The 27,313-nt window shown below is 51.9% G+C and overlaps 7 protein-coding genes across 7 annotated transcripts; 4 read left to right on the forward strand and 3 right to left on the reverse strand.

Annotated features, from left to right (window-relative positions):
* Positions 1-2,924: 2,924 nt before the first annotated feature.
* On the reverse strand, positions 2,925-5,891 carry GT037_002131 (uncharacterized protein; the record flags this gene model as incomplete). Its single annotated transcript, XM_038927178.1, has 2 exons — positions 2,925-3,026; positions 3,120-5,891. The coding sequence occupies 2 exons, from the start codon at positions 5,889-5,891 to the stop codon at positions 2,925-2,927; spliced, it is 2,874 nt and encodes a 957-aa protein (XP_038790470.1).
* Positions 5,892-7,889: 1,998 nt separating this feature from the next.
* GT037_002132 (uncharacterized protein) lies at positions 7,890-9,730 on the forward strand (the record flags this gene model as incomplete). Its single annotated transcript, XM_038927179.1, has 4 exons — positions 7,890-8,399; positions 8,467-8,956; positions 9,002-9,591; positions 9,647-9,730. Coding segments are annotated over 4 exons (1,674 nt in total), but the record flags the coding sequence as incomplete, so codon positions are not given.
* Positions 9,731-10,184: 454 nt separating this feature from the next.
* GT037_002133 (gtp-binding protein gtr1) lies at positions 10,185-11,650 on the forward strand (the record flags this gene model as incomplete). The annotated part of the gene is made up of 3 exons (XM_038927180.1): positions 10,185-10,675; positions 10,728-11,276; positions 11,344-11,650. The coding sequence occupies 3 exons, from the start codon at positions 10,185-10,187 to the stop codon at positions 11,648-11,650; spliced, it is 1,347 nt and encodes a 448-aa protein (XP_038790472.1).
* A 1,930-nt stretch (positions 11,651-13,580) lies between these two features.
* GT037_002134 (d-xylose-proton symporter) lies at positions 13,581-17,558 on the forward strand (the record flags this gene model as incomplete). Its single annotated transcript, XM_038927181.1, has 13 exons — positions 13,581-13,612; positions 13,691-13,795; positions 13,862-14,283; positions 14,348-14,368; positions 14,414-14,642; positions 14,706-14,754; positions 14,801-15,145; positions 15,197-15,595; positions 15,660-15,763; positions 15,818-16,120; positions 16,686-16,824; positions 16,881-16,964; positions 17,010-17,558. The coding sequence occupies 13 exons, from the start codon at positions 13,581-13,583 to the stop codon at positions 17,556-17,558; spliced, it is 2,781 nt and encodes a 926-aa protein (XP_038790473.1).
* Positions 17,559-17,761: 203 nt separating this feature from the next.
* GT037_002135 (pq loop repeat protein) lies at positions 17,762-22,317 on the reverse strand (the record flags this gene model as incomplete). The annotated part of the gene is made up of 9 exons (XM_038927182.1): positions 17,762-17,815; positions 17,890-18,272; positions 18,325-18,639; positions 18,695-18,955; positions 19,008-19,066; positions 19,493-20,525; positions 20,634-20,723; positions 21,318-21,987; positions 22,054-22,317. 9 exons carry the CDS (start codon positions 22,315-22,317, stop codon positions 17,762-17,764), a joined length of 3,129 nt encoding a protein of 1,042 aa, XP_038790474.1.
* A 1,700-nt stretch (positions 22,318-24,017) lies between these two features.
* GT037_002136 (uncharacterized protein) lies at positions 24,018-24,311 on the reverse strand (the record flags this gene model as incomplete). Its single annotated transcript, XM_038927183.1, has 2 exons — positions 24,018-24,123; positions 24,175-24,311. The coding sequence occupies 2 exons, from the start codon at positions 24,309-24,311 to the stop codon at positions 24,018-24,020; spliced, it is 243 nt and encodes an 80-aa protein (XP_038790475.1).
* Positions 24,312-25,932: 1,621 nt separating this feature from the next.
* On the forward strand, positions 25,933-27,097 carry GT037_002137 (uncharacterized protein; the record flags this gene model as incomplete). The annotated part of the gene is made up of 3 exons (XM_038927184.1): positions 25,933-26,292; positions 26,680-26,725; positions 26,934-27,097. Coding segments are annotated over 3 exons (570 nt in total), but the record flags the coding sequence as incomplete, so codon positions are not given.
* Positions 27,098-27,313: the final 216 nt, after the last annotated feature.

Below are 27,313 nucleotides of genomic sequence, written 5' to 3' on the forward strand. Positions count from 1 at the left end.
CTTATCGTGAGACAACATGATCGAGCTTTGCTGCAGTACACCCTCACACAGCACGTTCGCGTTCTCCACTAAGAAGTACCCGTACCTTGCACCTCGGGTGCTACACTTACGCCGTGACCGCAATAAGCAAGCAGCAAGACTAGGTTGAGCCATGCGGGGACACGGGAGTTTCCAAGCCACGTTGTCTGGAAAAACGCCTAAAGATCAGGTGTGTGTGACCCGTAACTCGACGCTTATCGTGCTCTCCTCTCAGCTCTGTTCAATCTATGGTTCACACCACTACGGGAACGCCTTCGGTCCACATCAACAACCAACAAGAGCAGACAAAATCGCTCAGGTGCAAAACCTCCGCGGATCGATGGTCGATAATTGACTGGTTGAGTGGTATACAGCAAGGAGGCAATCATGACGACATCACACGCGTTCAACTACCGATCATCATTGGTACCGATGTGCACTGCCCAGGTGTGTGGCACTGAAGCCGCGATGCATGCCGTGTGATCACATTACTGCCTATACGACGTTGACTGTGAGTCGCCGGGGATTTGGGTGCGAAGGAGTAATAAGCAGTAGTAGTGCGCCCCCGCTAAAGGACGCGTAGCTAGCAAAAGTCCACGACTACCGATAGCACGGACAAGTACCGGTGCGCTGTTCACAGGCGCAAACGCGACCCTCCGGCTGATAGCCCGTAGCTAAAGATTTGGCGTACCAACTCCCGCTTTAGACTGTCGGCACCTGCCAGCGCATGCGCGCGAACAAGCAAGTAAGCTCATCGTCTCCTCTTTGTCCGAATAGGAGAAGCAAAACACTGGAGTCGAAATAGAGCGAAAGTTTATTTTTCGAACAACTTGGATCATTGCGGCATGACATAATCTACCTGGGCAGCCACCATGAGTGTGACCACTGACCAGGTAACCTAACTTGAAGTCCCAAACTTTCATCCTAGCTTGACACCCTTATTCTACGACTACCGAGCAAAACGCAAGCCTACCTACCAAGTACCCCGAACCTCAGCTTCCGGAATTTGTCAGCAAAGCTTACGGCACGGTAGATTTTCAAATGTCCGGTCCGACTTCTGTACGTTCTATGCCGTTCCGGCTCATGATTTTCCAAGCATCGTGAACTTCTGCCCCCGAAATACCTCCTACTGCATAAGGTTCACCTGGGCAGCGTTGGCTATTTTGCACGTGCGCACCTTCCGCTCCGGGCTAGAAGTTACAGCTAGAGCAAGGACAAAACATGGACAAGAATCACCTCACCATGATGGCGCTTGCGAGAAGCACCGCCCTATTTTCTTGTCCTCCTCCACAGTCTGAGGGGTGTATTAGCCCTAAGTTCTTCCTGCTATTTGCATACAACGTTAGTAATCAACGGTACGGCGCGATAGCGGTTAGACACCGTGCTTGAATGCCATATTCGAACATCTGTGCTACGAAGCGCTTCTCGGAGATTAGAAAATTTAAACACACTTCTGATGACCGAGACGAGCCGAGGCTGTTCACTTAGAACTGCAACTACCGTCTCTCAAGTGGGGACAGTGGGGACAGGCAACGTTGGAGGAGTACAGGGCGATTGGATGGCGGGCAGGATCCCCGAATATCATTTTTAAAGCAGCGGCTTGTAAGCTCTCAAAATTCTAAGTAAGCACGTAGTGAAGGAATCATACGATGTCCAGGGATGAGGTTGCTGCCGATAAAGGAAAAGCGATCTTCTTGTTGAATGACGAAATGCGTAGCCTCGGCATACTCTCGAGCGTAGTAGCGAGAGATGATGTTTGCTGTAGGAGTTGAGAGCGATTAGATGGCAGTGCTAGGCCATTCGGGATGAAGTTGCCGAAGTCGATGCCTGAGCAGATACCATGTCGTAGTAGAGAAGTCACGCTTTATGCCACAACAAAGTGGCTATACCCAAACTCACGGTACCAGATCAGGTATGACACCAACATGCATACCAGGCTGATTCCAACTCGAAGTCAGAATAGAAGCCGAATAGAAGCAAGATTTCTGATAGCTAAACCCAGTTGGTGGAAATCCATTCCTAGACGTGTGAACATGAGTATGTTTGCGCGCTACCGCAACACAACATAAGTCATTTTCGCTTATCGGAATGAAGAGACCGACTACGGCACGTAGTAAGTCCGTAGATGCGCCTTCTCGCCGGATCTTTGGTGTTTTAGAATTACAAGGTCAACTTCCTTGGCTGCATATCTCCCGGAACTCTGCTTGGGTTTTGCTATATCCACCCCAAAGTAAAGGAGTATCTCAAGAGAGGATAGGAAGTCTCTTGCTTAGCATCCCTTGTCACAAGAGAGCATGCTATACCTCTTCCTAGCTTTTCGTTACTAACAAGAATCAAGGAATATTGTAGAAGAATGTTCTAGCTTAGGTGAGATGGTAAGTTTAATCTTTGGTGCTAGGTTTAAAACAGGGTTGTAAGGAAAGTCGCCGAGAAGGCCTAAGCACATCAAAGTCCATAGCAATCATTTGGAAACGCAACAATTCAAAAGGAGCAACCCACCCATGTCCTAATGCCCCCCTAGTACTTATGGTAGTAATGGTCAAGTTGAATCGTTATCACCGCTAATATACAACATGATTGGCGCGAGACAGGTACGCCACGACTTGAAAGGACAACGCGTTGTTTTGTCAAAGCGAACAAGCTAGCTAACTAGCTACGAACATTTCACACCACAGCTTTACAGTATGAACAAAGATCGAGGGCGACAGGGTGCATATGAATCGAAGAAGAAAAGATGAAGAAAAGAACTCAACAAATGAGAGAGGAATCGACAGAGGAAAGGAACAGACCAAGTCTTTAGTATGGCAAAATGTGCCTCATTGCTGCCATGTTCACAGGTAGCAAGTGGTATCATAAGCAAGTTCAAAATGGAAAGTTTTAATTGTTGGCCATAGAGGATAGCCAGACTATAGATTGTTATCTGTCTTGAATTTATCCCACGCCTCGTTTAATGTGGCAAAGACAGCTGCACTAATCATCTTCTGCTCAGTAGTTGCTGTTTGAGATATCTGTAGCGGAACTTGGTTAGCATTCTGCCCGTTTGTGAAATCTCTTCAAGTGCGATAATAAAAAAGTGGGAAAGGAGAAGTTAAAGGACGTACCTTATCAGGATGGACCTTGGCAATAGCCTTCATATAGATAATCTTGACCTTATTCGGCATGACCAGATCGCCCATGTTGACCTTCTTCCATCCAGCATCCTCCCAAAGCACTTTATCCAAACTACCCAGTAAAGCACGTAGGTTGTCTGACTTGGTGCCCTTCCAAGCGATGAGCTTGGCATCGACTTGATCGGTCAGGGCGAACTTCTCGTCGTCTGCACGTTCAGCAGCAGCGTTGGCGGCTTTCATGCGCTTGACGGCTTCGGAGTCGATGGCTGGACCACCACCTAGGTCTGACATGGCGGAGGGCCTAGGAGCAGCGGGCTTACGGGCTGGAGGTGGGCGTTTGGTGGCTGCTGGCGCATTGTTGTTGCCGCCATTTGCGGCTTTCTCACAGCGGTTTCGACCAGAGATGGCGATGGCGCCGCCTACACCATTTTGAACAGCCTCTTTCCATACACCATGTGCATCTGCCCACTTCTCCATATTCTCCAGTGCTTCTGCTTTTCGCATGAGGGCTTTACCGTAGAATTCCTTCATGTCTTTTTCGCCCTCCATTCCACCTGTAGCGATCTTCTCGCCTTCTCCTCTCGATATACCGATAATAGCCAAGGCTGCATCGGCATCAGCAATTGCTGCTTTCGGGTCGCCAACTTTGATGTTGGTGACTGCGCGATTGCAGAGTACGACGATCGTGACAGGGTGTGTTTTCGGAAGAGGACTCAGTGCAGAAGAATAGGCAGCGTGTGCAGCGGAGTAGTCTCCACGCTTGAATGCCTCTGAACCTCTTTGCCGGTCAGCTGACGACGAACTGAGAGCCGAAGACGAGACAGGAGGGATCTGTCGTGGTGGTGCTTTCGGTCTGGATGCAATTGGTGTAGGCGCTGGATTTCGAGCCTTTGGTGCTGAAGTTGCTTGGAGAAATGGGTTGTTAGACTTTGCTGGTGTCGGTTGGCGTGAAGCCTGCTTTGGGGGCGTAGGTTCTGGAGAGAAGAGATCTACTTCTGGTTGCGGTTGTGGAGTGGTCTTCTTCCGGCGAGCAGGGCTAACGTACGCTTGAGAGCTCTGTTCTTCAACCTCCTGGCGGGTCAGTCGCATCGCTGGTCGTTTATCTAAGCTTGATGGTGGCTGCCGCTGTGATGGAGACTGAGACGACATGCGATCTGGGCGATCGTTTCGCCCAGTTTCCTGCTCTCTTCTTTGGCGTACAGGTAGCGGCTCGGCTTGCTGACGCATCTCGCTCGTCCGAGAAGACTTAGTGGGTCGTCCACCAGCCTCCAGCATCATGGCCTCGTCTGTAGCCGATTGATCAGCCTTCTGTTGTCGACCTGAGCGAGGAGCAGCTTCTGCAGCCTGGGCATCTCTCATCCACTTTGGCATGTTAGGATCGCCCTCTTGCTGAAAGTCGGCCATGGCTTTCTGTACTTGTTTGCGGCCCGTCTTCCATAGTGAATTCGCTGATTTAAAAAGATTGTTGCCGATCTCGGAAGCCATTTGAGTTACGTCTTTCTCTTGACCTTCTTGCCTACGTTGACCAGATCGACTCCGTGCTTCATCGTCTTGCATCCACGCGGGCCTAGAGCTACTCGCCCGCGGTTCTCTTGAAGATTCACGTCCATTGGGCCTACTGTTTCCCCGCCTTGGACGCTCTTCGAACTCATCTGGCTCACGGCGTGACCTATCTTGACTCTGTGAATGTGTTTTCTGTTTCGCCTCTGCATGTGCCTGATTGAGCAGCCATCCCACAGCAGCTTGTACGTCCAGTCCAGACTCAGTAGTCGCTAGTGCAATCGCTGACCTTTCGGCTGGGAATCCCATATCTACTAGCTCAGCAACAGCTTTGTCATGTGCGTTTTCGGGCCCAGACGAAGCCCGTTGGCGTGCTTGTGAAGACTCCTCTGCGGCCGCTGGCTGTAGCGCTTCTTTGTGCTGAAACTCGGAGACAGGCTTTCCTAGCAAGCCTAGTATATCATCATCAGCGTCATTGGTTGGCGGCGGCGCAGGCGAAGTCGACTTTTGCGCCATCTGCTTGAGACCGAACATGTCATCATCGTCGTCCAAAAGTGCATTGTTACCAGAAGTAGGCTGTGGTAGGGGTGTGTTGCCCCGAGAGACATTTGCGCTGTAAGCAGGCGTGCTTCTGCCACTGCCTTGGTTTGGTTTGGGAAAGTGACTTGAGCTGTCTACGGGAGCTGCCGAGTTGAATGCTGCAAGGAGGTCAGCCTCGCTGGGAGAAGATACCTCAGGCCGCCTCGACGTGGTGTCCAGACCTGCGAAAGGCTTGTTGATAGTCTTGGACAGGCCATGGTTGGTGAAGGGATTGTTCGACGGACGCGGGGCGCCAAATGCGGCCGGCTCTGGTGTGCTCTTCCCACTTCCTAACGTGTCCCAATGGCTTGAATCAGCACCCCCGAAGGTGGTATCCCATTGCTTCCTCTTCTCCGCTTCCTGTCGCGCCTTCTCCTCTTGTATCTGTTTCTGCCGCTCTTGTAGCGAGAGGTTGCTTGTCGGGGCTTTGGACTTGTTGGAAGACACGAGACTAGCGAAGCTATCGTTTGCGGGGGTCGCTGCTTTCGAGGGCGGCTTGAACTGCTGAGTACCACCGGAGCCAGCTCCAGTGCCAGACGGTTGCGTAGAGAGCGTGGAGAGGGGCGTGGATCGACCGGACAGTTGAGGCGTGGGGCTCTGGCGGAAGGGTGGAAAGGCCGCGGGGGTGTTGGTCGTTGTCTTTTTGGCGGGCTGCGACCAGTCAAGGCCGGCTAGATCGTCCATTGTATTTGCTTTTGCTGTGTAAGTCGTGTCAAAGAGTGTGCGGGAGAAATCATATCATTATTGCGAGTTGGGTTGTCAAACATCAGTATTGGGTGTATTGACCGCTTCACCATGTGTCTGTCGCGCTTGCGCTTGCTCGGTTCGCGCCACAGGTACCCGCCAGGCATAGCCACAACACGTGACACACATGCAGGGTCCAGGCCATGTCTCAAAAGTGTCTTTGGCATACTTCATCTGACGTCCAAATTGTGGTTTGGTCAGTCTACAGCATACCTACATGGCACCCGCAGTCAATGCCACCGAAATCTTAGAACACGTAAATACGTGGATACGGTGCGATAAGATTGTTCAAATCTCGAAAGCCTCACATGTTTTGCATAACATGGAAACAAGGCTCTTCATTGTGACAGAGGCAAGTAGAGCCGACACATGTCGCATATAAAGTGCTACAGAGCCCCATCTTTGCAGCTCCCGCAGGCACAGACTACAGCTCGGCTTCGGAGCCATGTGCGTTCCTGGACCCCATGCTTGCATCGGTACCTTGCAACGCATTGGTGCGAGCAGTTCCTCCGAGCCGACAAACGTTCCGTATCGATTGCTGGGTAAACAGAAGGTAAACAACCGGTAAAGGATTGTGATTGCGGAGTCGGGCAACAGGCACGAATAGAGAGTGCATGTCCGGATCCACAGCTGTCAGGTTAAGATGCGGTCAGTGGGCTCTGTCGAACCGCGACCGCGGAGATGGTGGCAGTAGCACGTCCTGGCGCGAGCGGACTGTCCCGACTACGCGACCCCCCTGAGGGTCAACGCAAAGCTTTGCAAGGCTTTCTCTCTTCCGCATCGAATCAAGATGGATTGGATCCGTAGTGTCACATCTGACTCGGGCCGAAGGGATGCCTTCATTCATTACTCGTAGGCGGCACGGTAACCGAAGCCGCGAGCCCTTAGTGTCGCTGGGTGGAAAGTAATGGGCCTGTTTTCGGCAGTTGTGCAGAAGGTTGGAAGCAATGGGAAATATTTTTATCAGATTGTGCGTGCAAAGTGTCTTATTAGGCTGATGATAACAGCCAGCTCGTGCCTGGACGGGAGGGCAGTCGATACTCTCGGCGCTCAGGCAACATGGCGGATTTGCCGAGCCGCGAACCCGCGGCCACGGTATCAGACTTGACCACCCGCCAATCCCCGACGTAAGCGATAGGTAGATGACTCAGGTTGTGGGCTTTGGGCAGAGCATTAGTAAAGGGTCTATGTCAGGAGAAGCTATGTGCAAGAATCTAGGTTTGGACGGGTGTGGATAGCGATGCTGATCTTGCAGACAGCAGAGACGACGGAGAAGGGCGTCGTGGGAGAATAGCATAACTGGTAATGAGGTTGCATTTGGTGTATGCACGCTGCCTGCTAGCCTGAAGACGGTCAAGACCGATACCTGGTAGAAGTACTGTGGGTCTAACCACAAGGGGGGTGTGGTGCGTGCCGCAGAGGTCGCAGCTGGAGCGAACGGTTCATAGGTCAGGTACAGAGGCAGCAGCTATGCCTTGAATGGAAGAAACCGCGACCTCGCATCAATAGACGCGACGAGCAGTCGGGACCCTGCAGGGTGGACAGGTGTCGGGAGCGCGTCGAGAAAGGCGCGGGTGTGGGTAGGATATACGTCAGTCGGGCCTCCAGCTGAGTTGCTGTTCAGGAACGGAACAGAACAGGACGACGCTCCAAGGGTTTATTGCTGCGCTACTAGCGTCGTCTATCGTGCCGCCCATTAACGCGGAAGAGCAAGGGGCAGACGGTCGGCGAGACTATGGCTGCCAGGGTGGAGACGACTGTAGTATACAACTGGAGGCGGCGCGTCTGGACCTGCTCCTGCGTCTCTCGCAGCTTTGTCCTCGATTCCTCCTGCAGCTGATTTGCAATTGATGAGTGCGCGGGTGGTGGCTACGCATAGTGTCTACACAAGGTTTCTCCATCGGCACGTGTCGACTCCCTTGCTCCACCAGCGCAGTCGCTTCCGGATTATTTGTCCAGGGATCTCCCAGTAACGGTTCCGCACTGCCAGCAAGCGCAGGCCTCAGGACAGAACGATCGCCGCATTCTCGAGCAACCTCGCCCGACTTGAACGTGCCTTCCTACTTCCCAGCAAACCTCACCACCAAGGCTCCTCTCGCCAGCAAACCTCGCCCTCTGTCGCCGCTGCCTCCAATGCGTCTCTTCAATCGCAAGGGCTCCAAGCCCCAGGTTTCCCCCAACGGCAGCCAGCCAAACAGCTCCAATGGCTCCCTGCGCTCCCCTGGACCCACTCCAAACGGCTCCCGGCCTACCAGCTTCCCAGACGTCCCTCTGCCAAAGGCCCCAGATCCAACTCTCGACCCGGCCGGCTACCTGCGCAGTATCTACGCCGTCCGCGAGCGCTCCAAGCTGGTGCTCGAAAAGGCCAAGAAAAATCAGCTCAAGCACTTCACAGTCGACATGAGCAAGTTTGGAGATGTCGCTAGCTTTGTCGTATCCATAATTAAGGTAAGCCTCATTCTGCGAGCGCAAGGATACCATGTTGGCCGACAGCGCGCTCTAACACTGCCTGCAGCGCGACTATGCGCCTGACTACGCCTCAATTCCGCCTCACGGCCGCTGGCAGCACTTTGATGTTGGTGGCCGCCCGCGCATCGATCAGCTCATGGCAACATGGCCGTCGACCGTCGACAACCAGGAGCGCACTCGCCGCCTCATAGATCTCTTCCTCGTCTCCGTCCTCCTCGATGCAGGTGCAGGCACCAAGTGGCAGTACAAGAGCAAGGAGTCGGGCAAGATCTACCGCCGTAGCGAGGGTCTCGCCGTCGCCAGTCTGGAGATGTTCAAGGCCGGCGCTTTCAGCAGCGACCCCAAAGAACCCTACCAGGTCGACAGTGCGGGGCTGAAGAAGCTCGATGTCGCAACAGTGGCGCGTGGCCTGCAGGTCAACGCCACAAACCCAATCGATGGCCTTGAGGGTCGCACTGGCCTGCTGCTGCGTCTCGCAGAAGCGCTCCAGAACCAAGAAGTTTTTGGCCTCGAAGCACGACCAGGAAACATGCTCGGTAGGCATGGCCATCAAATCTCGTGATTTTGGCTAACAAGGTCAGATTACCTTCTCTCGCACCCAACCACGCAAGCCTCATCAGTCCCCATCATCCCCCTCCCAACTCTTTGGAATACCCTCATGGACAGCTTGACCCCCATCTGGCCAGCCACAAGGACTCAAATCGACGGCGTACCCATGGGCGACGCATGGCCGTGCTCAGTCATGCCATCACACCCAACTCATCCGTGGGAAAACATTGTGCCTTTCCACAAACTAACCCAATGGATGACTTACTCACTAATGGTCCCCATGACCAAGCTCCTCCATGTTCATTTCCCTGGCGCAGAACTCCTTACCGGGCTGCCGGAATACAGAAATGGTGGACTGTTCATCGACGTCGGCCTGTTGACACTGAAGCCTGAGGATCAGAAACGCGGTCTAGCGCAATACCAACGCAATGCACAGGCAACAGGCCAACCGAGCATGGAAGTTGTACCAATGTTTACCGCCGACGACGATGTAGTGGTAGAATGGCGCGCAGTCACAGTCGGACTACTCGACGATCTGTTAGTCGACGTAAACAACCTACTGGGTCTGAGCGGGTCAGATAAGCTGAACCTGGCGCAGATGCTCGAAGCTGGTAGTTGGAAGGTAAGCTTGACGCCACTCCAATGTTCTTCTGGATGAGACTGACTCGCAACACTAGGGAGGTCGAGAGATTGCTGAAGTGTCGCGGCCCAACACTAAAGAGCCGCCAATCATGATCCTCTCGGACGGCACTGTTTTCTAAGATACCCCTTTCTTCGTTATTCCGCACTTCCTTCGCTTCCTTCACATACAGACATCGTGCAGCGGAAGCACGTATCCGATACCCACGAGGGTGCCCTTGCCCATGCCGCACCAGTACCTTCTAATTATGGCCAAGTAGGTGGGATTTATGATACACGATCTTGACGGTCGCATTTGGTGGCACGGCTTCTTGTTTATACCTTCTGCTTCGTCGCACCAGCCACATTTATGTCCTATTTATCTCCAAAGCGCTGGCAGTCTAAGCTATCCATTTCCTATGTTGTAATAATTCCTCACTTACCATGACTTTTGGAATCTTCGACCATGTAGCTATGTACCAAAGCCTTTTGAATGAGAGTGTGTGCCTCCCAACCACAACCGTTTCGCAAGTAGATGGCGATGACGAGTGAAAGACTAACACACGCGTACCCGTTACGAGACTGCCAAAAGCAAGGATGGCAATCGCATTCGCGCGTGATGGGAATGCGGAGCGCGGAAGTGCCCCACTGCCAAGCAAAGATTGGTGCAGGGCCCCAAATATCGCTCGCCAAAGCCAAAGCTCCGAAGCAGGTGTTTACAGTACGTCATCCCATCGCCAAATTCCACCTGACGGCTCGGTATTACCATCAGTTTACCACTCCGCTTTCGCTACCGACTCGGGAATCTACCGTCAGGCTACTTGCGCACAACCCGCTTCTTCACAGCTCTCACGTAGCACCTCTCTACTGTTGGTCAAGGCTGTCGCGATGAATTCGATCAAGCGGCAGAAACAGCGCAAGGTGCTGCTGATGGGCAAGAGCGGGGCTGGCAAGTCGTCGATGAGAAGCATCGTGTTTAGCAACTATGTCGCCAAAGATGTCCGTAGGCTGGGCGCGACAATCGACGTCGAGCACAGCAATATCAAGTTCATGGGAAACCTGATGCTCAATCTCTGGGACTGTGGAGGGTGAGCCCACCATACGTGAGACGACAAGATGACTCGAACTGACTCTTTGCAGTCAAGACGGCTTCGTCGAGAACTATCTCAACCAATCTAGGAACCACGTCTTCGGCTCCGTCGCTGTCCTCATCTTCGTCTTCGATATCGAATCACGCGAATTCGCAGCCGATGTCGTCTCTTACTCCAACATCATACGTGCCCTCCATGAGTGCAGCCCTGGCGCCAAAGTCTTCTGCCTCATACACAAGATGGATCTTGTGCAAGCCCGCCTTCGCCAGGCCATGTTCGACGAACGCGCCGAGTACATCCGCGAGGCTAGTGAAGGCTTCAAAGACACTGTCGAGTTCTTTGCGACCAGTATCTGGGATCAGAGCTTATACAAGGCTTGGACAAAGATTATCTACTATCTGATCCCCAACGCAGGCACCATCGAGGCGCTGCTGGAACAGCTGGCAGAGGTCATCGATGCGAGAGAACTCATCCTGTATGAGCGGACGACATGTCTTACTGTTGCCCATGTCACAAGACAGACCGAAGAATCAAATCCCTTCACAGATCGTTTCGAGCGCATTTCAAGCATCCTCAAGACACACAAGCAGAGCATGGCGTACGTACACATTCCTTACACTCATCCCACCTGTGAGAACCCCAGACTAACCAGCCGCCTCCCATAGAAAACACACAAATATCCCCGCCGGTAGCGCAAACTTTGCAGAAATGCAAATCAAAACCGGTCGCTTCATGTTCTTCATCACACGCCTGACCGAAAACACAAATCTCGCAGTCGCCATCCCACCTTCCGAACAAGTATTCAACGCTGCCCGTGTGAACATCTTCCAGGTGCGACCCAAGTTTGCCGAACTCGATATCGCAGCGAAACCAAGACCTCCTATCCAGCAGGCTTTCGCCGGGAGTGCTGACACAAGCGATAGTACAGATAAAGGGAAGCAGAAGGAGGTAGGATATGCCTCCGGAGTTTAGACGACGCCTGGGCACAAGAAGGATAATGACAAGGTTAAAAAACTGAAAGACAGCTTTACACCAAGCTTGGAAGATGCAGACGAGAGACACGATGAGGAAACATTGGATCAGATCATCAAGGCGAAGACATTCTTGCAGACTTATCACAGTCCTGATCCGTTGGGGAACATGGGGATGGATGCAGCACTTGGAAAAGAAAGGACCGAGCCAGGTACTCCGCAGTCGGACGAGCAATCTGTAACAGCAGGGGTTGGGCTCAGTAACTCATCATTGGAGATGCAGCCTGCAAGTTCGTCTCTCGGCCCCGCTCCTCAGCAGGCGCACGATAGAGATTCAGCAATGTTTCCTACAGAGACGTGAAGCTCAACGCTGGGACGGGCGCACAAGCTGTGGCTGAACCAGCTAGTACAAACTCTGACTAGGGATATTGTGCTAGTAGATATAGCCCGCATGGTGACCGGCTACGAAGACGCGCTGAAATACCAATTCTTAAGAGCTTCATCCATCCACATCTATCATCGTCTCAAAAAAAAGATCACCCTGGTCCCTGTCATATATGCATGATCGTAGTAGGCACACCATATACGATGCTTTGCATCGGAAGCGCTTACACAGGCGTCTCAAAGGAGTAGATAGCTCGATTTATACTAGCTCACTAGAGCGATCACGCGCAAGTCTCGATCTTTGTTGCCTTGCTGACAACCCATGCCGCAGATCCAAGAAATACACAAGAACGCACTCCAAGGCAGAACGGTTGGCGCACATGCAAGGATTGGGTCGAGCCAAGCGAGAATGCGGGGAAACAACCTCCTCTTCGTCTCGTCTTGATCACACAAAGCCTCCGATGAAGTGGAGATGTTAGGACGGCTTCGCTTTCTTGATTAGACTTTGGAATCGTCGGCGCCAGAAAAGAGACCGTATGTTGTACTAGTACAGAATTTCACATACGATAGAACACGGCCGCAGTACGCACCGGTCAAAAGCATTTGCTGGGTGGGCTGATCGCTCATTTACCAGGCTTTCGGAATCTGTTCGACGTGCATGCATACGCCATGAGTGTTGTGTTGCATTGCACCATCCCGTCATGTCAGATCCTTCTTATCGCTCCAGCTGGAGCGTGATGCGCAGCTTGGCCGTTATAACCAAGAACGATCTGCTGAGAAAAGCCAAGCCAGACACGTAAGATATGGCTTGTTTGCGAAAGAGATGGTGTGTAGTTGTGTACAAGGCATGCTGCGACTGTGCCTGTGGTGCTTCGCCTTTTCTTCGGCCTGAAAGGTATCGAAATCTACAAATTCTATTGTTGTTGTAATCACTACTACGCTAGCTGGTCTAGAGGCCACGATGCTCAACAATGACAGTTGGCTCGAACAAGCGCCGAAGATGCGCCTGATTATTTTATCCGGATTTCTCACGGATAGCAACATCGGCATCAGCCTCGCATCGCTGGCTTCACCACCTTAAGGAATCCAAGGCGTGAAACAATGGTCAAAGCTAGGCCAAGCCACCACCCAAGAAAGAGGTCTTACCATGCTGCAGCCACCGAAGTCGCCCAACATTGAGCTTTGATGCGGTGATCATTGACCCTGGTCTACCGCTTCATAGCGCTATTGGCTGGCTACCATGTACCGCGTGATCATCTTCAGCGGTTTTGTGTATGGATAGTATGAGCTGCATGGATGAGCAATGGTATTGGCATCAATCCAAGACGGGGAAACTCCAGCTTTTGGCACCGATAGAGGCAAGCCCTGGCAACATGGGAATATAAGCATGCGATGTTGCTTGAGGTTCTTGCTAGAGTTATTTTCAACTCCTTCATCCATATTCCTGTCTCTTGCTAGAGGCTTGTGGAGTAATCTTCGTCTGGCCTTGGGGAACCCGGGCTTAGACATCAAGCTCTATTGTACACGTCTGGTTTCCTGTCTTGGCCATGTCGGAGCCTGACAAGGAGATCAAGATCGAGTAAGCTACCATGTTTTGTAATGAAATGAGATAGGACATAATGTATAATTCGAAATGTACTGACAATGTTTGGTTCAGACCAGCGGTGGTGGATGAGCACCACGAGCGCAAAGCCTCCATCTTCGATGATGAGCAGAAGCGTAAAGAGAGCGTCGCTCGTCTCACTGCCAATTTCGAGGGAGAGTAAGTGTTACCATAACGAATTGCCTGGTCGCTATTCACCTGAACACCCTATACTAACAAGCCCAGAATCAAAAACCCACTCGTTGACATTTCGCGCGAACAACTTCTAGCCAACGTCCACGACTTCGCTGCAGAACACCAGCTGACTGACGTCGAACCCCTCCTTGTCAAAGGTGCCCTTCTTGCCCAGTCGCCCGCCCTCTTCGAGGAACTCGAAGAACTAAACGAAGCAGACCGTACAGCTGTCCGCGAGGAGATTACACATCGGTTCAAGTTACCGCGGACACTCTACTTTACCATTATTCTCAACTCCATCGCAGCTGCTATCCAGGGCTGGGACCAAACGGGATCTAATGGGGCTAATTTAACTTTTGGTCAGGCCTTGGGCATCCCAGATTCTGGCCCTGCGTGTGAGGCGGCGGGTACGTGTGAGAAGAATGGATGGATCATTGGGTTCGTAAATGCGTGTCCTTATATAGCTATCGCTGGTATGTATAGGAATTCTGACATGCTTGTGTGGCATACACTGATTTTGTATTTTCATTCCTGCAGTTTTCTGTGCCTGGATCTCTGGTAAGTTGCCGTCGCATCTCTACCTTCTCTTGCTGATGTATGTAGATCCGGTGAACGAACTCTGCGGCAGGCGTGGCACCATCTTCATCGCTGCCATCTTCTCGCTTCTGGCACCCTTCGGTATGGGTCTGAGCCAGACGTGGGGTCAGCTTGCTGTGTGTCGCGTACTCCTTGGAGTCGGTATGGGACTCAAGGAAGTTACTGTGCCTGTTTTCTCGGCGGAAAACGTACCAGCTAGTGTGCGTGGTGGACTCGTTATGTCGTGGCAGATATGGTGAGAAATATCCCTGTACCAACTGCATGTGAGACATACACTGACTTCGCACACGCACAACAGGACAGCCTTCGGAATCTTCCTAGGGACGGTCGCTAATCTAGCTGTTATGGTGAGTAGTCGTAAATCTACGTGTTGCGGTTACTGATGGAAAATAGAACACTGGGGCAATTTCCTGGCGTCTGCAGTTTGGATCTGCTTTTATCCCTGCTGTACCTCTTTGCATTGGCATCTGGTTCGTACCGGAAAGTCCTCGGTGGCTCATGAAAAAGCGCAAGTACGCCAAAGCGTATCGCTCCTTCCTCCGACTGCGGAACACCCCTCTACAAGCTGCGCGTGACCTCTACTACACCCATTGCTTGTTGGAGCAAGAAGAGGTCTTGATCCGTGAAGCTGGGATTAACCCCAAATCAAACTTCTTCACACGCTTCGTAGAGTTGTTCACTATTCCGCGCGTTCGTCGAGCGACGCAAGCTTCTGGTATTGTTATGATAGGGCAGCAGGTGAGTTGGTGGAGAAGAGCTTATACCAGAGATGGTAGCTGACGAAGATAGATGTGCGGTATCAACATCATCGCATTCTACAGCTCAACGATCTTCGCAGAGGGAGGAGCCACGAACAAGGAAGCTCTCATTGCGTCGTTTGGCTTCGGTCTTGTCAACTTCACTTTCGCGTGGCCTGCTGTCTGGACAATCGATACTTTCGGTCGCCGCGGACTGCTCCTGTTCACGTTTCCGAATATGTTCTGGACACTTCTCGTAGCTGGGATGTGTTACTACATCCCCAAGGATAGTGACGCGCATCTGGGTTTGATCGCCTTCTTCGTGTATCTCTTTGGTGCCTTCTACTCTCCTGGAATGGGGCCAGTACCTTTCACATACTCAGCCGAGGTATTCCCGCTCTCCCATCGTGAAGTGGGCATGTCGTGGGCTGTGGCTACGAACAACTTCTGGGTACGTAACGAGGATTTACGAACTGCACGGTAGGACCATACTGATTTGGCACACCAAACTCTAGGCAGCGGTCCTGTCGCTTACACTTCCTCGAATGCTCAAAGTTATGAAGCCTCAGGGAGTGTTCGGCTTCTACGCCGGTATGAACGTGGTCGCTCTCATCATGATGTGAGTCGATGCCCATTCCATCTTGCAAAACGAGTACATCTGACAGACGACCAGCTTCTTGTGGCTACCTGAGACTAAACAACGAACACTCGAAGAGCTCGACTATGTCTTTGGTGTTCCCACGCGCACGCACATGAAATACCAGGCCGGTCAGAATCTACCTTGGTGGTTCAAGACATACGTCCTCCGGCAAAAGGGTCTCTCTAAGCCTCAGCTGTATAAATTTGGCGATCAACGACCCCCTGTGAGCGTGACGGCGCAGATGAGCTATGCTTGGAATGCGTACATTCTTCGCAAGAAGGGTCTGGCTAAGCCGGATGCCTATGTCAAGGCGTCGCCTAGCGGCGAGAAGCAGGTGTAGGTGGCTGTTGCTTAGGAGGTAGTGGGGACTTTCACAGGCTGGCGGTCGTGGTGGCATCAGATCTTGTCATTCGTTGGTTTGATACCCTTGTGCTGGCTGTGGTCAGCGTTGCAGTTTGTCCCTGATACAACAATACACAAAGGAGTGAAGTGGACCGTGTCGTCGGTGTCCCCACTACTGAAAACACGCCAATCGTCCTGCAGCCCCACAAAAACGCGCTGCTCAAGCGCGCCTGGATACTAGTGCCATCTGCTGTGACTTTCACATGCACTTGAGAAGCATGCAAACGGCTATCCGGGATGCGACGGCAAACGTCAAGGGCTGCCCTGACAGCGACTGCCTCGGCTAGCCACCAGCCAATGCACTGTACCCCCCCAGTTCAGCCATAGCAAAAGTCGCCGTGAGGATGGGCCGATAGTCAGTAATCGTATAGCGTTAGGATCGCGAGACTCTGCGGATATATCGTCTTTCTTTTCTGTCCTTTGGTTGAAGCTGACGATACCTTGCCCCTTGGCTTTGTCGCCGGATCCGCTTCTCTCCGCCATCTTCCCCGCATCTCAGGCACGCCCTTATACAGCGTCTGCGCTGCCGCCGCCGCCGCCTCGCCAACACTTTCCCGTCCTTGTCACAGCATAGCACCGAGACAGCCTCGAGATTGTCCAAGATGCCAGTCTTTGATCTGAAGAAGAACCTCGTCTTCGTAATGGCACCTGTGCAACCCTCAAAAGATGCGCATCAGCTAATGCGAAAGAGCAGTATGGCGCATATCACCGCGAGCCAACAAACGTCGCCATCCACATAGCATGCGTGCCTGTCCTGCTTGCGACAGGCATTCTCTTCGTACGTTGCCTAGTCTTTCCTCGCTGACCACTACTCACCTCTCAGGGCACAAACACACCTACCCTCCCCATCCGCCAACACCCCCTCCTAACCCGCCTCAACCTCCCCTTGAACCTCGGCACCATCGCCGCAGCTACCTACTCAACTCTCTACCTCCTTCTCTCTCCCAACCTCGCTGGCGTGACCGTCACCCCTATCATCCTCGCCTTCGCATCCCTCTCCAACCGCCTCACGCAGCGCTACAACAAGACCAAAGTCAACAGCATTGCCGTCGCCGTCCATGTCGTAAGCTGGATACTGCAATTCGTTGGACATGGCAAGTTTGAAGGGCGCAAACCCGCACTGCTAGACAATTTGGTCCAGGCCCTGTTCCTGGCGCCCTTGTTTGTGTGGTATGAAGTGCTGTTCAAGATGGGCTTCTACAAGGGGTTGAAGAGGGAGGTGGAGCTTGGTGTTGAGGCCGAGATTGCAAAGTTGAAGGCGAAGAAGGCGGACAAGGGTAAGGGGATCGCACTAGACGATAAGGCGGACACTAAGGATGATGTTGTGGACGCTGTCCTTGATGGGGAAAAAGAGGGTAGTGGTGAAATCTAGATGTGTGATGTGAACCCATGGTTCTGAGATACTCAGAGGATATCAAGACAGTGCCAAATTATGGCATAACATACCAATCTTCTTCTTCAGTCCCTTCGTCATTTGGCCATACGCTAAGTGCTGCACATTATTTGATACAAACACATACCATGCCATAACCTCAGTCTGCCCAGTCTTTCATACGCTCGCCCGCCTAGCTTCCTTCACTCAAAAGCTATCTTGAGAATGCTCTCACGCTTCAAGACAGCAATGAGATCCTGTAGTGAAGATAATTAGCACATATCATGTTCAGAAACACGTCAGTCTGTATCCAACTGGAAGAGAACCTTACCTTGAAAGGATCCTCATCTAACTCATCCACAGACGGCATCGTGATTTCTTGGGCTGCCTCTTGTACATTGCGTGTACATATGAGGATTTCTCCTCCTCCTCCTCCTCCTCCTCCTCCTCCTTCTCCTCCTCCTTCTTCTTCTTCTTCTTCTTTCTCGTCAACTTCGATCCTGAACTTTCCTAGCTCAAAGGCGCGCTTTGCCGTGTTGTAGTTGACAAATAGGCGGAAGCGGTGATCGCCGACCTCGGGCCAGTATGTGAATGAGAAAGAAGTGGACTTCACGAAGCTGAAGACATGATCTCGAGCTGCGTTGAGGGAAGGGAATCTCGCCGGCCAGGGGGACACAAGCACTAGAAGGCGTTGCACGTCGAACTCGATAGCTTCTATGTTGGCGCATCAATATAGTTCAGAGGGTTCGACGGTAGATCGACCTACCTTTCATTGTGCCAAACCTTTCAATTGGCGCCTTTGACGTAGCAGCAGCCTTTTGGAGTTTGCGCTGTGGTTGCCGCCATCCTTTACCGGGTGTATTCATGTCAAACCTGCCTGCTTCGAAAGCATGCCTGGCCGTGTTAAAGTTGACATAGGCTCGGAACTTCTTCTCTTCCACCCCTTCGAATTGCTCATACACGAACCGTGACCATCGTGCAACTCTTTCGATGTGAAGAGTGGCATGTTGCACACTGAGGAAGCTTGATGGCCAATAAGACACCAAGGGGAGCAGGCGTTTAATGTCGGCTTCGACGGCGGCTAGACCATGTACGTGTCAGTATCAGGAAATAAGGAGAGAATCAGGCATACATACCCCTCAAAGCTCTTGGATCGGCTAACTCGACCTTCAGATAGAACTCCCCCTGCCCGAAAGCTTTGGCAGCTACTATGAAGCAGGCCCTATCTTTCACATACTCCATTTCGTCCTCTGTCATGTGCTTGCTAGTGATGTACTTGAGGTCGACTTTCTCGCAGGCAGCATCAACATATGCTTTTGCTTCCTCGATATCGTAGAAGTGTGTGGGATAGGTGTGGATAATAGCTTCTGCTTTGGCGGCGGCTAAGGAGACGACCCCTGAAAGTATTAATGGAACACTTTTTGTTTGTGTGAGAAGGAGCGTTGAAACCTTTGAGATGCTCGTTCTTCGGCATGGGGAGGTTTTTGCACGTTTTGGTTTGGTGTTGTCTTGTGAACGGCAGGTTGAAGTGCGAGTCGCAACAGATTTAGGTATTGATGAGAAGAATTAGAAGGACGACGAGATTCTCGAAGTATGATGCATTGTGATTTCAAACGATTCCGACCTTACAAACGCGCGCGTAGCTCAGCCCAAGGTACCAAGGCGGATATGTTGCGCGGCGATTTGCCCGGACGAGCGAAGGCTTTCGATACAAACAGACAAGTCGAAAGCCCACTGACGTCCCGCAGCTCCGGTACCGATTAGACTCCTCGTGAACGACGTACCTGAGTCCCAGCCGAGACTGCTCTGCATATGTACATTTGCAAGGCCATGCATGTACAATAATGCACCCCCAGCTGCGTGCTCTATCAGGATATTGTAACGAAAACTTTTGTAGTAGTACAATTTAGGCATCTCTCATATCTGCCCTTTACTCCTCTTCGTCACTCTCGTCATCGTCCACCTTATACAAGAAATACTGTACAAACACACCAGCATCCAACAACAACGTGCCAAAGCTGCCCAATAACCAGCTCATGTTGACCGCAATGTACTTGCCGTACTCAGCACGTCCCTCGCCACCCTGGCAGACATGACCCCCACACTTGGGCTTGTAGACCAAAATGCTCAACACATATGTCAAGTTACCTAAGCAAGCAAACAGGAAGAATAGCATGCTGATGCCCTCGGTAGATTTGCGGCGGTAGTTAAGCAGGAGCTGTGGGACACGAGAGCCAAGGTAGAGTGCGGCGCAAACGTAGCCGGAGATCTGGCCCCAAAGGTTGAAGTGCAGTGTTGATTCGGGAGACGAGTCCTGGTCATCTGGCTGATTGGGAGCGGTGGAGTTCCGGGCACTGAGATACCAACCGAAGACGCCGGCCGCGCATACAAGAACGATGGTACCAAGGTTGAAGATGATTGTTTGCAGGCTGGACTGGGCCGGCTGAGGTTTGGCTGCGACCGCGCCATTCTGGTGTGCAATAGTAGAGTCATCGTGGAGTGGTGTGACAGGCGAAAGGTGCGTGCCATCAATAGAGAGGTATCGTTCGCGGAATGAGCCTTGTGAGTGGCTTGAGCCGCGTCTGTCGATGTCTGATATGCGCGGTCTCTGTACCTCGATCCCATTGCCGTTGCCGTTTGTATAGGGTGAGCCACTTGACTGCGGCCTACGGTGCGGAAGAAGCGGTGACTGCTCGCTAGCTTCACTATCCTCATCGGATTCATCCATCGGTTTCTTAAAATCATCGCGCAACGTAAAGCCCTTGTAGTAGAAGCACTGCAGCAATAGCACGATGTCGGCTAGCGTATAGTACACCGCCAAGATGGTCATCGTTGGCAGCACACCCTGCAGTACTGCACCTATGATGTTGAAGAAGTCCCCGAGAAGCCATATCACAATGAAGACTACCGAAAGGCCCTCTGCCGAGCTTCTCTTCCAGTTCTCAATTATTTGAGGTGAAAAAACCACTATATGCGGGTCAGCTCCGGCTTGCCGAGGTAACAATCATGTCAAAACAATACGGCGCAAGCGCGTCGCACAGCGTATAGCTGTGCAGGAAGACGGAAAGTACATACCTATCCAGCATGCGATACTGATGGAGCCAAATATCTGGCTGATGGCATCAATGTCCAATCGCAAGCCCTGCGATGGAGGAAACATCTTCGCTATGACGTAACACACCTGATCCCTAGCTCTTTCTCAGTCGCAAAAGCTCGCGGGTAACTCCAGAGACCCAAAGAAGCTACTTTAAAACACTTGCGATAGTGTTATTTATGAGAACTTACCACAAGCTTGCAGCTCCCTTCCCTGACGATGAGTCCCGGTGCGAATGTGCGGGAGCTGAACCAAGAAAGGCTGGCTATAGCTTCTCAGGTAAGTAAGCGGCTCCGGGCCCAGCCACGTATGTATATAAAGGATGTTTATCGAAAGAGGTCGGAGAAGGTGTGTGCTGAGTGGTCTCAGATGAAAGCAACGAATATGAGATGGAATCTAGAACACAATTGCTTGGATGACTGACATGTGGAAAATCTCGGGCGAGTACGTAATCTGGGGTTACAGGGATCAGCTTCTGCAGGAACCAGAACACGAGCAAGAGCCGCAGGATTTAAGCGAGCTGCGAACGTGCGCCGCACGCGATGATCTAAACAATGCCATGCTTTGATAATATCTTTTCCATGATTATGAGCGTTAAGCCTTTATATTTCTACTCTGATATTGAGATAGCTTTGTGTGGTTAAGATGCATTCCATCCAACTAACCAGTTCCCTCCCAGAATGCAGCCGCGCCCGCAAGATCATCAACGTTCAACAGGTCAACACCCTCGTCCCAAAGAATCCGCCATACCGCGTTCCTCGTGCCAATAGGATAGTCTGGCTGATTCCAGTACCTAGCCATGATTCCCTTCTCATGAGCCATGTCAAGTTGGCCTCTCAAAGTCTCTAGCTGCGTATCGTTGAACTCACGCTTACGCACTTCACCAAAGGATGATGCAAAATTGGTAGATGCAATCGGCGACTCGTTGGCTGTGAGATCTTGGTACTTGACATCGTTGAGCTCAGCAAGTGGCGCATCAAAGAACACGTCACGCGGAGACGATGCTAGGACGTCAGAAAGTTGGGTGTTTCCAGTTCCAATGACGGTGACGGGGTTCTTGCGCAGAGTCGTGCCATCGTAGGTAGTCAGCCAGTCGCCGCTTCGCAGAGGTTCCAAGGCTTCGAGAACAGCAGGCCAGGTCTCGTCAGCAGCAGTCTTCAGATCAATAAAGAAGTAAAGAGTCTGTCCACTGGAGGTGTCGAACACGCCATTCTGCTCGCCAGGCTGCACAAATCGAGTGCTTGGGTTTTGGCGATGCAGAGTGTCAAGGATGGGCTCCAGATACAGAGACTGGAGAGTGCGCTTGTCGGTCAAGGCAGCGGGTTCATGACCGACCTTCAACGAATGAGCCGAGATTTCAACTGGATGCTATCGCAACGTATAAGGATCGAAACTACTTACATATAGTGTGCCGTTTAGTAGCCACACATCGGCTTCTGTTGATATGGCGCCTTGACTTAATCCCGAGTAGAAGGGAACATCACGCCAGTAGTCGTTGTGGCTATGGAACGGCTTCGGGATGATCTCCCTGGTGAAATCGGTTGGATATGTGTATTTTTCACTCTTGTCGGTGTTTTCCAGAATGTTTTTCAGTGGCGTCTGCTGTCCGTATGGTGCTGCGCTGCAGAGCGCGGCGAGACTAGCGGTAAGAGAGAAGGAACGCATAATGACAGCGACGCGACACAAACAACGTAGGGCGCGCAGACAATACAAGTGAATGATTCGGATGCTTTGTAGGACGAAGCGCAAAACCCCGAAAGCGATTGATGGGGACCAGCTGGTGGTTGATGAATGTTTGGATTGGAGCTTGTCAACGATGTCACAGGTGGAGATACCCGTGAACATCCGGCCAATCCGGGCAAGTCACTCGGCCCGTGTCTGTATGACTTGCTTCTGGAGGTTCCCTCGCATGGCGACACGTGCGGAGAGAAGGATAGTACTTGCCTTTTTCTCTTCTCGTGAGCCTTCATCAGGGGCAGGATGCCAAAGTTTTGCGACATCGGCTTGGTTGCTATGTGGTTGAAGCTCTTGTTGGGCATCACGCACTAGCCTGTTTTCTGGGAGCTGCTGCTTGTAGCATCGCTGGGATACCACCTGCGTTTCGCAGTCAGTGTCAATGCTACTTGGGTTGATTCTGTGTTTGCTACAGCTCGTTGAATGCCCAAGATATTAGTGATAGACACATTGGCAAAAACGTTGCGTAGTCATCCATGGGTACCTAGGTAGGTCCAAGGGTCGTGTTGGAAGTGGAAACACGTTCGTGCATGCAAGGAAGAATCATGTGCATGACAAGCGCAAGCATTCTCTCTTGTTACCCTAGTCGAATGTTCCAATACGATATGGACTTATATTGAGTCCTTGGAGATTTGGTCGTGCAGTGCAAAACGCGATGTATTTGGCTGATAACACAAGCAGCGGAATGGGAGGCTCTCTGACAGGTTACCTAGGTACTCACTACGCGCTCTTTTGTAGTAAATAAGAGTAGTACAATGCTGTTTACAAATAAATCCTCATGATGTGAATCTCACTCGCATGCCTCTGGACCCACACTCGATTACCACAAAGTCCATTCGGTCCTTCAACCCTACCCGCATCTTCCTTCCAACATCCAAGTTCACAACATCCATTCCCCTGGTCCTCGTTGGAGTTATAGCGGCTTTGCTTTCCGTGTCACGGGTCCTTGGAAGAGATCCTGCACGATGTTAGTGCATTTTATAGAACGAGGGTCTTCGGTGGGGTCCACAGACGTGATTGGGCGGATGCGAGAGCCGTTTCAGATGCATTAGCCGCTGCAACCACGGTGAACTGTAGACAAGTGAATGTGGTAGATCCTGTCGGCGTTTGCACCTACGGACCGCGCTACAAAAGTAACGAACGTCGTGGCTGGTATAGTAAAGTCGGTAGTCGGTGTGATTGAATCGTAGGTGCTGCCCAGGTACGTAAAGTTGTGCCGAGCAACATTCCACGCGTCGAAAGGGCTGCGGACGCGGCACGGATGAAAACAGATTTGTTCCCTTGTACCTAGGTAGCCATCAACACCCAAACATTTGCCATATCATTATTTAAGTTAAGAGGATGCGGGCAGTTGTTGAACATTCACGCGGGTGGAGCAACTGAGTATGGTAGTGATGATCTCCTGATAGAGAAGTTGAATTGATTGAGGCAAGCAGGATGTCGCTAGATCCATCCAACACCGTATCGTGCATGCCATTGGCGAGAGCCAGATGTAAATTCCCAAACGCCGCGCCTCCCGCTCTCATAGACAAAGAAATAGATCGTAATATGATCTCTGACAATGCATCGCTAATACAGATAGCGTCGCAGACGCTCGAATAGATAGTTGTGTATGGCAATCAAGACGATTGTTATGAGCTGGTGGAGCTGACTGAGTCGGATGATGAAGCGCCGCTTCGTCGGCGTGCCGAGTCTGTAGCAGTGCTAAGCTGGCGCTTGGTGTGCTCGTGCATGATCCTGATAAAGGTTAGTGGATGTTGCGAGTCATGGTTGAGAATAGTAACATACCTTTGGTACTCGGACATGGCTCGCTCAGGGTCGTTGAGGTCAAAGTTGTTGGCAAAGTTGTGTTGAGCACTCATGGGCTCTGAGAAGCCGTCTCCGGAGACGTAGACTTGCTGGCGGGACTCGGTCATGGCAGACATTGTTGATGAAGTTTGGTATGAAGATGTAGTGAAGTAGAGATAGTTTGAAGCTTAAGTAAGATAAGATGTGTACGGAGAGTGTACTGAAGATCGAGGATTTGTATGTGAATCGATGAACAGGCTGATTGTGATGGGTTCTAGAGAATCAGCAAGCGGGGTGTGAACTATATACCCTCCTCCCGTCTCACAACGCACGCACAACACAGGCGGGCGGAACGACATGTCCCCCATCATGACCGCGCATGGCAAAAGATCGGCCCATGACTGTCGGGTCAAAGAAGTGATCCACCCTGGCCAGCGCGCTAGTGGGCCGCCATCTTCGAGGCTTACAATCACAGATCTACAGGGTCCTTCCTCATCTAGCCCTAGTACGCCTCTGCACCAATGACGAGGCGCCGATGCAGACATCCCCGTTTTGAGCGGGTCAAGTACCTAGGGATCACGACGTTGCTTATGATGTCGGCAATGACGGCCACCCTGGAAAGCTGTTTAGGGGTCTTGTCTGGCAATAAGGCTGGCAGGCCATTCACAGCCCACGACAGGCGTACCGCGTTTGTTGAGTGGTGTAGCCGATTAAGGGTCAGGCGGTACACGGCTGCACCTGCGCAATGTCCTTGTTGAAAGCCGCCGAGCGGCAATTTCGAATTTCCCATGTTGCATACTTGCTATTTCTTCCATGGTAGAGTCATCATATTCGGGGTGCCCGTATGAAGCTGTGCTGCCTCGCCTAGACTCCATGACGCAGCAGTCATGTCAAAAGTCGAACGGCACGGCTGTCTGCGCGCTTCGTGGAGCACAGAGTCCCCCAGCGACGTCAGACGCCGCCATGGCTCAACTTCGAAACCCGCATGCCACAAGAGATATGCGGCCCAGCAGAGTGAAAGACCCTCCCAGCTCCAGCGCCCCAAAGTTTCCGTGCGCCAAAGAACGTCATCTTGTCCGAATTCGGCAAAGATAGGCCCGGGAATTCTGCATGGCTATGTATAAGCGGGTCTAGCGCCTCTTTCGCAAAAGCAGGGTCTCGCGCTACCGCACACCCGTTGCGTTCATAGCCTCCACTGTAACCGCTCCCCAGCAACATACTCTGGCTGAACATCGTCACTTCTGACGTTTGTCCGTGTTGGCTTCCTTTCAGCCTCAGACATCGTCATGCAGGGTCTTCGCGCTCCGCCGTGGTCACCAAAGACGCAGGTACCGTTGTGATGACGATGTCGTCTGACCACGCCCTCTACATTGCAGCCTAAGGCGTATCCAAACCGAGAGCCTCAGCCTGTGTCACGAGGCTGGAACCCTCTGGACGTGGCCGTATATTCTGGAACGCATCTCAAAGGAGATCCACGCCCTCGCTGTAAATCATACAGGCTAGATGTCTAGGCCTGTGATCATCACCCTATCCTCCAATGGAATTCGTGCAATTAATCTAGAGAATTTGGACAGAATTTGGACAGAATTTGGACAGAATTTGTGTCCCACAGCAAGAGATCTTCATGCTGCATAATCTGCCTGTCAAATCAAAAGCTACTGCCTCTTTGACAGCATCGAGTCGAACATCCCAACCTCCTTGCGAAACACCCCTTCGATCGCTTCTCTAAATCCCCGATGCCGCTACCCTACGTCTAGACCACTCGTGCTGAACGCACATCTCCAAATCCTCAATCTCATCGCTGAGATTCTGCTCAACCTCGCCGCACATCGCAAGTTCGCATCAGGATCGAAATGGACCACTTTGACCGCTCTAGTCCCTTTCCAACCGTGCTTGCGGAACGTCATGCCAACCCGCAGATCTTCATCCCCATTGACGGATTTGGTCACCCCACACCACGTCCTTCCCACCAAGGCAGCTTCCCGTCTAAAGGGCCCCGTTAGTCTGTTCGCTACGTTCTCGCGACAATGCAGGGGGCTACAGCTGTTTGCGCTTTTGTGGGTTATGATGTTACTCGTCAAGTCGAGGTCAGCATCAGCGATGAATGCTAACCATCCAGTGGAACGGTCCCGAGGAGCCATGTCAATCCGGAACGTGTGCCGAGTCCATCGGCATCGGCACTGACTGACTGACGTTTCGAGTGGAGTTTGACGTTTTCTGAGTCGGATGCACGCGACTGACGCAAGAGGCCCTACCCACGTCACTCACAGAGCAGCTACCACATTGCGAAAGTGCTCCAGATTCGTCCAATATTGCCTACAACTGTTCGAGACCCTTACCGGTCAATACAGCGCTGACCATCTTCTCGCTGCCCACATATGATGTCATGTCGCTTATTTCATTGAAAACGGTGGCAGGAAAACTGTTCTCGAAATAGATCGTCATCGAAAACGATCGACAAACACACCACCACATTTGACTGCCCCAGCAGACGTTCGTCATCAGGCGAGCTATCCGTTTCGCCTGAGCATCTTTAACGGTGCGGACCCAAGTATGACATAGCTGCTCAGCTTTGAGGACAGGAAAGCCACTCAGACATGACATAATCGCACTTCTGCTGGATGCAGGATTCGTGAACCAGTTGTAGCACGCCGATGCACCTAGCATCCTTCCGCAGGGGAGACTGCAAGCCACCAATTTGCTTTGCGCAACGCAAAGGTGGGTTTGCGCAAGCGTACAGGAGTGCTGATGACGCGCAGCGAGGAAATCCGAAGAACAATATGCGATAGGGTCACGGCCTGAGACGCTTCTTCACAGCTCCGTTCAACGGCAATCAACGCACCAGATCTCGGTCATCGCAGTTGCACCAGTCTCATTACTCCCTGAGCGTCAAAGACCGGATACGGACTACGTACCATGGTGATAATCTGCGTAGAGACATTGTCGTACACACATCCTCGCAATATCACAGAACGACTCGAGACGGCTAATCCTCTGGTACAATACCTTCATATTGGCGTACCTTCCAGCGCCTGCGCCTTTAGCCCGCGATCTCTTCGGTTCTAGCATTCGCTCTTCCTGGTGAATCGCCTCGTCTCAACATCTCGTTGGCAAAATCCAGTCATCGACGTACCGCCAC

This window comes from Alternaria burnsii, assembly GCF_013036055.1.
Source record: "Alternaria burnsii strain CBS107.38 chromosome Unknown 750, whole genome shotgun sequence".
Lineage (NCBI taxonomy): Eukaryota > Fungi > Ascomycota > Dothideomycetes > Pleosporales > Pleosporaceae > Alternaria > Alternaria burnsii.